Source organism: Gouania willdenowi, chromosome 14 (genome assembly GCF_900634775.1).
Source record: "Gouania willdenowi chromosome 14, fGouWil2.1, whole genome shotgun sequence".
Classification (NCBI taxonomy): domain Eukaryota; kingdom Metazoa; phylum Chordata; class Actinopteri; order Blenniiformes; family Gobiesocidae; genus Gouania; species Gouania willdenowi.
The window spans coordinates 4,030,657-4,040,453 of record NC_041057.1 but is presented as its reverse complement, the minus strand read 5'-3'; the positions used below and the strand labels follow the sequence as shown (position 1 = coordinate 4,040,453).

At 35.2% G+C, this 9,797-nt stretch overlaps 1 protein-coding gene across 1 annotated transcript; it reads right to left on the bottom strand.

Moving 5' to 3' along the window:
• Nucleotides 1-2,266: 2,266 nt before the first annotated feature.
• Nucleotides 2,267-9,443, bottom strand: prdx4 (peroxiredoxin 4). The gene is made up of 7 exons (XM_028467037.1): nucleotides 9,130-9,443; nucleotides 5,311-5,428; nucleotides 5,124-5,240; nucleotides 4,096-4,218; nucleotides 3,578-3,708; nucleotides 3,410-3,444; nucleotides 2,267-2,347 (listed from the first exon to the last, which is right to left on the bottom strand). The coding sequence occupies exons 1-7, from the start codon at nucleotides 9,341-9,343 to the stop codon at nucleotides 2,297-2,299; spliced, it is 789 nt and encodes a 262-aa protein (XP_028322838.1). The 5' UTR covers nucleotides 9,344-9,443; the 3' UTR covers nucleotides 2,267-2,296.
• Nucleotides 9,444-9,797: the final 354 nt, after the last annotated feature.

Here is a 9,797-nt window from a genome sequence, read left to right as displayed (position 1 = left end):
ATGTTATTACATGTTTTTTTTTTTTTTTAATTTTTTAAAAATTGTTTATACATATCGATTAGCATTAGGGATAAAACAGTTATAGTATTTATTATTATCAAGTCCCTTTCACAATATGTTGTGATTGTATTGTTGGTTCCTTTTCTGTTAATATTTATGAATATTTTGTATACAAAATATGAATATTTTGTATACAAAATATACAATATTTTGTATATTTTGCAATAGCAGTAACCAAGCATTAGGAGGAGGGTCTAGCTGCTACAAAATACGCCCCATTTCCACTTACCTCAACCGCTACCGCCTCCACTGTTCTGGCAAATTTGGAACTTTGCAATACTGAGCCTAAACCAGAGCCTAAACCAGAGCCTAACCCAGAGCCTAAACCAGAGCCTAAACCAGAGCCTAACCCTTGTGCTGTAATTGTTTTACAGTTGTTGATATTGAACGTTACCTTGAGCTGCTGTTGGGATCAGCCAATGGAGTGTGTGTTGAATCACGTGTTGGGTCGCAGGCGGGTGACGTGTGAGGCAGTGTAAAAATATCAAAGTGATGACACATGGTTCGACTCTTGTGTGTATTCCTCCAAAGAATAGAATACACGACAACCCTGAGCCTAACCCTCAGCCTAACCCTGAGCCTAACCCTGAGCCTAACCCTGAGCCTAACCGCTACTGCCTCCACTTTCTGGCTAAATTCCAGGTTACATTGAAAATTTGCTTTATCGGCCACCGTCACACAATCGCTTGCGTGGCACATGTGGACGTTTTTTAACGCATTGAAAAATTGCTTGTGTAGGCGTGGTTTGTAGGGGGCGTTGCTTCAGCTGTAGCTGGATATACTTGTTACAATGGGCGTGGTTTGGAGAGTCTGTAGTTGGATTTACTTGAGCATTAGCACAAAGTTAGCATTAGCCAAACAATGTCATTAGCCTAGCATTAGCATTACTGTAGCATTAACATTAACTACCCGTCAGTGCCCAATCTTTTCGGATCCTTTCAACACATGCGCGTAGACTACGTCACTTCCTTCACTCGCAATCTTTACGACAGCGCTCCTGGGACGTGATGTTTAAATGCAAACCGACCATACGACGTTAAATATTTTAATAGTACACATATAATATGTGACTGTTTTGTGGTGTTTATAATTGTTAATTTAAAAAAAAAAAAAAAGGATAAAAACACAATACACAACATTGACAATTCAAAACCAAACAGAAAACAAGATATAAACCAAAATAAATAGGAATTCACTCAAAATATACATTTCTAATTATTTTAAAATAACAGAGTTTCAACCATTTAAATAGTACACAAATGGCCATAAAATAGGCCGACAAGATGGAGACGCGCTGCGTGCATTTTGAAAGGATTCGGTGACAAAGCTAACAATGGCATTAGCCAAGCAACAGCATTAGTGTTAAAATTAGCAGAGCATTGACATTAATTAGCATTAGCACTTCAGTGCCCAATTCTTTCGTGGGCCTGATCGTTTCAATGCATGAGCGAAACGCATCTACATCTGGTTGGCATATTTTATGGCAGTCCGTGTACTATTAACGGTTCGTCTCATGAAAATGAAATTTATGAATTACTTTTTTTTTTTTTTTTTTTACTTCCACTGCATCAGATATTTTCAACTACTTCAGATCCATCCATAGATATACAATGTATTATAATTTTCAAACCATTTTTGTGTTTGTATGGACTTTTTATCACGGGAACCTCTCGTTTTTTCAGTCGGAAAAACACTAAATATGCAGTATTTCCCAAAATGAATGAGGGCCAAAATAAAACATTTGTAATGAAAATATTACAGCCTTGACTGTGTCATTAATTGATAGCAGAATGGAATTTAATGTATTATTATTTTTGGCACAAGGACAGTTTTAAAGAAAATAATTACACTTTATGCAATGGTCTCTGGTTGGTAGGAGGTCATTACACCTAAAACATATTTTCGAGGATTCATCTTGTGAAGTTTCAATATCGCAGTATTTGTAACACACGATATATCGTCCCACCCTTTACCATAATTTGAATTTACACTTGTAAACATTTATGTACATTTTTAACAGCCCAGATAAGTTGCTCTTTGAAACCTGTAAACTCAGCTTCTGTAAGCTGAGTTTACATTTAGAAAATAAATGTTCTAGAAATGTGCCACACTGACCGTCAGACGTTTGGGAAATAAAAGAAATATCTCTTTAAGAAAAAGATTCTTTATTTGAACAATGAACAGGAAGTGATGTTTTTTTTTTTTCTTTTTTCAACTAGGACACGATGAGGGAAGGTCAGTTGAGTTTATCAAAATACTTCAGTTTGCCTGAAGGGTCTGGAATGATCTGTGGATAAAGAAACATATAATAATGCAATGAGAAGACATATATAGTACTGTAGAGATTATCCCAACCTAAATAACAGCACATATTGAGCCATCACAAAGTAAAAGCACAAAATAAATACAAAGACATAGAATATGACAGGAAAATAAACAAAATGTCAACAATGCAGAAAACTGACACTAGAACAATACAAAACAACAAAATACACAAAATATTTTTTAAAAACCCACAAGATACCTACATAAACATGTCAAATGATTTAAAAAACATATAAAATATTAAAAAAATACATAAAACAACAAAAAACACCAAAATGACTCAGAAAACACAATATTGCAACAATAAGAGTGGAATAACACACAAAACTATGATAAAAGTAAAGAAAATGACTCCACATTATACAAGAATATACTGACACAAAAAAACACTGAAATGTCTCCAAAAACATACAAAATGTCAGAGAAATACACAAAATGACTCAAAAAACACTAAAATGGCTCCAAAAACATAACAGATTGCATCAAAGTGGAATAACACACAAAACTATGATAACAGTAAAGAAAATGGCTCCAAATTACTTACATTATACAAGAATACACAAACGGACACAAAAAACGCAAAAATGAAATGACTAAAAGCATACTAGCGGTAAATGTCTGAAAAATACACAAAAAACACTAAAATGGCTCCAAAAACATACAAAATGTGAGAAAAATAGATAAAGAAACACCTAAATAAGTCAGAAAACATAATGCAACAAAACATGAGTGTAAAAACACACAAAACTATTATGAATGTAAAGAAAATGACTCAAAATAACATATTATACAAGAATCTACAAACGACACAAAAAACTCTAAAATGACTTGGAAAACATAAAATGTCAGAGAAATACACAAAAAAACACTAATTACAGACCTTATTTATTGGAAAGCAAATATTCAAGAACAAAAACTGCTGGACAAATTATGCAATCCTTACATTTTTTATTTGAGCCAAAAACCTCCATTTAAAAATGACTGACCACATTTAACTGAGCTCTAAAATGGTGCGTTCACTTACTGTGTCACTGCCTGGTTTCCATCCTGCTGGACACACTAAAAAAACAAGAAACAAAATACAGATCATAATTCAACTTTTGACAGAAAACAACTGAAATATCTAAAAGATTTCTAAGTATTTCTCTGCTCCTCAGCTTAGAAATCCTGCCATGTTGGTTTTTTTTTTTACCTTCTCCGTGTTTGTCCGTGTACTGAAAGGCCTGAACCAGGCGTAGAGTCTCATCTACAGACCTTCCAACAGGGAGATCGTTCATGGTGATCTGTCTGAGGATCCCTTTACCATCAATGATGAAAAGACCCCTGGAAGACACAAACAGTGGGAAATGGACTTTGATCTCCTGACATGTTATGTATATTATTAATTATTTTCTTAAATTTGTGAATCATTACATTATTCATATATTTTCTGTATAAAGAACTCATAAGAACACATCAAAGCGATCAGCAGACGCCTCTGAGGAAGACCGACAGTTGGCAAACATGTCAGGAAATCAATGTAAATCTCCTGGAAAAAAGTTGACTGAATAAATGAAATCTTAACATATTATTAAAAAAAGAAGACAAAATGAACTTGCTGTAATTATGTGAAATATAAACTGATAAAAATCATGAAAGTGAACTCTCTGAAATCACATCACGTGAAAACATACGAGAACAGAAATGGAGCAAATGAATGCAACGCTAAACCTCAACGTGTGTCCCTGGTCCTCCAGGTAGACTCCATAGTCTTTAGAAATCTGGTGAGTGAGGTCCGACAACAAAGGGATTTTCATTGGTCCAAGTCCTCCCTGTTTTCTGGCAGTGTTGATCCTGTCAAAGAGAAGAGAAAGAACCATTGAGTCTCATTCAGTGGTTCCAAAACAGACATACAGTACACCAAAAACTTTGAACAATGAAGTAGGAGCGAACATTGCAGTATGAGAACCGCTTTCAATCAAATTTATTGCCACAAAACCATAAACAAACAATAACAAATGTAAGTTATTCAATGAAGTGAGTGAGTGTGTGTCAGGGTTATTATACTTCTTGAAAATAAATTTGTTTTGTTTTTTATTTTGTTTTATTGAGGTTCAGGTGACTTTATTAGTTTATAACGTTGAGAAGCAGTTTAATACTGGTTTGAATATTTATTCTTGTTAATGTTGATGTAACTTAGAACAGAAAATTTAAGTTTGTTGCTTAATGCGTATCTGACATCACGTTATTTTCCTCTGCTAATTTATGTTCTTAGGTTGTGATTATTATAATTATATATATTTATACTCAATAATCCTGTTAATAAAATATATCTTCAGTCAGGCCAACTTTTGTCAAAGCTATTTTCAGGACAAGGACGAACAGTTATCTGTCATAATATTTCATGAGATGTCTCACTCTCTCACATTTTTTACTTGTTCTCGTTCTACATCACGTGTTTTTATTATTTGTTAAATATGTTTTACTTGGTGTCGTTCTACCTCACCTCTGTTCATTTCAATAAATGTTCTTTTTTTTTTAATTGAGACATACCATTTGTTATCATCATTGTGTAATTTTTATGATGTAAACTGAGGGAGCAAAAGTAGTATCAGCTGAAAAAAATGGGCAGTCTGTATCAGGCATCGGCTAAAGCTGATGGAAAAAAAAATCGGCATCGGCCCTAAAAGACCCATATCAGTCGATCCCTACATATGTCCTCTTTAGTATCAGGTGTGACAGAGAAATGCGTATCTTACCAGGCCAAATGTGTGAACTGTGAATCCACGGAGCAGGCCACCACCTCCGTGTTAATGGCTTGAAACTCGTGCACACGGTCGCTGAACGCGATGATCTCAGTGGGGCAGACGAACGTGCTGAAAGAGCCAAACTTATATTAAAACACAATAAACACAGATGGCATTAAAACACTCAGTCCAAACTTACAAGTCCAGAGGATAGAAGAAGAAAACCAGATATTTGCCTTTGTAGTCCGATAACTTCAGCTCTTTGAATTCTCCGTTGATGACGGCCGTTCCTTCCCACTGTGGAGCAGCTTTGGAGACTACAGCACACAGCACACACGTACATGAACATGTACATAATGAAATAACGCCCCCAAGTTCTCCCCGTTTAGCCCTTAAAGTATGAATAGAGTAAAGAATAATAGTATGAAATAATAAAAAAATAGAAAAACACCAGTAATATAAATAGAATATAGACAAAAATAATACAATAATATACAAAAGAGAAACCTGACAGCAGCAGCAATTAATAAAATTGCGGTAAACGAGAAATAAATCAGTGGTTTTTTTGATTCTGCTACACAAACTAGCAGCCATATGAAATAATGACTAATATTGTTTTGGTCCATTGGTGATGGGCTGTTGAATTTATTTAGCATTAAAATATACAAAAGTTATAAAAGATGTAATTTAATGGACATGTGTTGCAAAGTGCAGCTTCAACGGATACGACATAGGGTCATTCAGGACATCCTACACACTTCAGTTTCCAAAAATTCTAAATTTTTTGCCAATTAATCCATAATTATTTAATAGGCACACTGTACAATTTTTTGTTTGATTGGATCAATACTTTTTGAAATATGGCCAAGTTAGTGAGGGAGGTGTGTGTTGATTTATGTATTCTTATTTTTCTTCCATTTTCAGCTTCTAATATCTCAAGAACTACATCACATGGGAAACTGTAATGTGGTATAGTAATAGAGCTCCACCTACTTTATCAGAATATACAAACATATCTGCTATACATCATATCTGGTGAACATGCCAGATCCTTGAATTTGCAAGGATCTGGCAATTTCTTACATTCCCACTGCATGTGGGAATGTAAGAAAAAAGTCAGGTCTCTGTTGTAATTTATAGTATTATGATGACTCTTTCTTGGGATATAAAACTATTTTTCTTTATGCAGGTTCTTCATTTTTATTTTGGACCCCAACTTTGGGTTATTTCTAGGGATGTAACGATTAATCGTGAGGCAGTTAAAAATCAATTCATAGGTATCACGATCCATATGGATTTTCTGAAAATTCAATCGCAGCACTTTTTTAAACAGCAGAGGGCGCTATATATTTATCCTTCTCTTGTCCAAATGCTGAGGCGACGGGCAGAATCTGCTACTACTTTCTTTCTGGCCGCCTTCTACTCTTAAACATGTTCATAAATGATTCCTTACCCCTTTAGCACCGAAAGAATATCTGTATTATTACGTGAATATCTGTAAAAGGCACGTTTTTCTATTAGCTCTGTCTGCTAGCACGTAGCATCTCTTCTTCACTGCACAGAATAGCTGCATGCCAACCGACCACTGGGTTACCAGCGTCCTCTGCTGGTCCAAACAAATATCTGACGTAAATACAGTGCAGACTGTTTTTTTTTTTTAAAGTCTAATTGGGCACAAAATACATTTTTAGTTGCACTTTTAAAAAGAAAAAGAACAATTATGCAGTTTTGTATTGTTTACTATAGAAACAGAATTTAAATGAATAGGCTTCTTCATTTGTATTATTCCTTTATTTATTTCATTCAAGATTTATTTTTAGTTAAATTGCATTGTTTTGAATAGTTTAACAAGGGATTATTTTGACAATGAAAATTAAAAGGAAAATAGTAAAGTATTTTCTAGTTTTCCCCCCCCCAAAAAAATAAAGGAATATTTTTCAATCATTTGTCTACAGTCCTATTTTGTAAAATAAATTGTGAGAGAATCATATCGTGAACCCAGTATTGTGAATCGAATCGTATCGGGAGTTGAGTGAATCGTTACATTCCCTAGTTATTTCACCACTTGCCAATATTGAAAATATATAAGGACGAATGAAAAATCGACACATACTGTACCTCTATTCTAAATTGTCCATATCTCAGAAAGTATTCATCAGATCAAACTAAAAATGTACAGTGTGTCAAATGAATAATCACAAAATAATTGGTAGTTTTTTTTAGACCAAAGTGCGTGGGCCATTTGTTGGAATGACCCTAAAACAGACATGGGCAACTGGCGGCCCGGGGCCACATGCGGCCCTTGCGCTAACTTTGAGCGGCCCCTGGTGTCCATTTATCATTTAAATGCACAAAATTAGTTTAAAACACAAACAAAATTACAGAACTATACACTAGACAACATAAACACACAAAATTACTCACAACAGCAACAACAAAAAAAAACACCAAATGAGAGAAAAATTATAAAATTACAAAACAAAAACACAAAAATGTCTCAAATCACAAACTGACAACAAAAATAATACACAAAATGGCTCATAACAACAAAATACAAACAAAATGTGAGGAAAATAAATACACTAAATGACTTCAAAAACACACAAAACGACAACAGAAAGTTCAAAATGAGGAAAAAAAAAATTACAAAAAAAATGAAACCAAACCATAAATTACACCAAAATTATTAATGGTCAGATTGGTCATTATTCTAAATGCTGACATGAATGTTGATGATGTGGCCCTTGGAAAAATCTGAAAAATCACATTTTTATGGTCCCACTGTGAAATAAGTTGCCTCAATTCTGCCCTAAAACATGGCATCACAAATTATCCATATACTTCCATCACAGCTTAATCAATAAAGGTGTAATGATTCTCATCACACTCACGCGAGCAGAGAAACTTTGATAAAATATCTACATTATTAATAATAATAACCACCTGTCATTTATTCAGAGTTAAGGCTAATGTGCAAAAATAGATTTAGATTTTTTTGGATGAGCAACTGGTGAAAGCAGAGTTAAAAGTGGATGTAAAGCCTGAAATATGAGTTTTGTAAATAAAGTGTGAGTCATCATTAGATTGTCTCTAATGGTGCTTCATGAAACCTTGGCTATCCTGTTGAACCACAGTCAGTGTATTGAACCAGTCTGTTGGTTCTGTCAGTGTGCCATGACCAGTGGGGGGAGGGGCGTTTAACCTAATGCTGCCCACATAATGACGTGTCCTAAAAACAGACACGTTTATAATGCAATCTCACTAAGGTTTAAAGGAATTAAATAGTGCATTATTATTATTATTCAAAAGGAGCTAAATTAACCAAAACAGAGCCTGAGACAGAAGCTTTGCTGCAGGCAGTGGTGGACTGACTGCAGTGGTCCATAAGTGGCAAGAAAAGAGTGTAAAGTGACTAAAATGGGCCAAAAACAGTCAAGAGTGGCCAAAAAAAATGGGCAAATAAAGAAAAACCAGGTAGTATTTAATGGCAAAGGGTAACTTTAATGAGCAAACTGTGGCAAACAACAGTGAAAAAGGGCAAAAATGTGGAACAAAAAGGAAACAAGTGGTATTTATGAGGCAAAAGTTGGCTCACTAGGGATGAAAAGTGGCCAAAAAAATTCAAGAAAGGACAAAGATTGGATAAAAGTGTCAAAATGAACTTGCAAAAATGGACTAAAATAGTTAGAAAGGGGTATTGGTTGGCAAAGGTAAGCTAAAGTCTGAGAAATATGTCAGAACTTTTTGAAAAAGATGGGACAAAGGAAGTTGCAAAAATACCAAAGAAAATAGGTAATAAAAAGGGGTTAAAAAGTTTCCTCCTTTTAAGGTTTTCTGGGGGAATAATAATAAAAATTAAGACAAAAAGCCACATGTTGAGCATCAATGACTTAATAACATACATAATGTCTGATGATAATGTAGTGGACAGGTCTGGACACAAAATGCAGGGATGAATTTGAGTTTAGATGTGTGAGGTTCACAAACACAGATGATGAAGCAGATGTTAAACACTCACTCTTGGCTTTGCTGAGGTGCAGAGAGTGGTCGGACCCCGCAACGCGGAAAGCCTCCCCGGGATAGACGTGTCCTCCTGCGTAGTTGTGGCACTGTGAGTTTATTCCAGGCTGCGAGGCTTCCTCCACAGCTGTGACCGAGCTGAGGAGCAGCAAAACGGGGTAGAGCGCACGGAGAGCCGCCTTCTTCACACCGGTGTGGAACACGGACTCCATGATGCAGGTTTGTAAACTCTCTGACTGAGATTGTGTGACAGACTTACAGGAGTTAATGCTTCCGCCTTTTCTTCTTCTTCATCCAGGATGAGCTAAAGCTAGCGCTCTTGTTGCTGCGCTGCTGCCACCTGCTGGAGGAATTAGGAACCACGCGACCCAAGCTTCTTCTTATTATTCTTCTCCTTCTCCTTCTTTTTTTTGTGTGTTTTATGGCAGTTTTCCAAGGAGCATTACCGCCACTCACTGGGCTGGAATTAGGCAGTTCCAGTCTAGATCAGTGGTTCAAACTTGAAAACAATGACTGTAATTTAAAGTGGAATTTATTTAATTTTTTTTGTAAATACTATGCACTTTTATGTGATTACTTCAATAGTCAGTAAATAGTATCCTTTGTAAAATGTAGCTAATTAATGTCTGCTATTGTCAGAAGTGTGATATAATAATGGCCTCTACA

Bases quoted from the DNA above. Each gene is read 5' to 3' on its own strand.
- prdx4 (XM_028467037.1), bottom strand. From the start codon at position 9,343: ATGGAGTCCGTGTTCCACACCGGTGTGAAGAAGGCGGCTCTCCGTGCG. The intron at 5,429-9,129 runs GTGAGTGTTTAA...TGTGTGCTGTAG, and splicing joins GCACCTCAGCAAAGCCAAGA to TCTCCAAAGCTGCTCCACAG. The intron at 3,709-4,095 runs GTTTAGCGTTGC...TGTGTCTTCCAG, and splicing joins GACCAGGGACACACGTTGAG to GGGTCTTTTCATCATTGATG.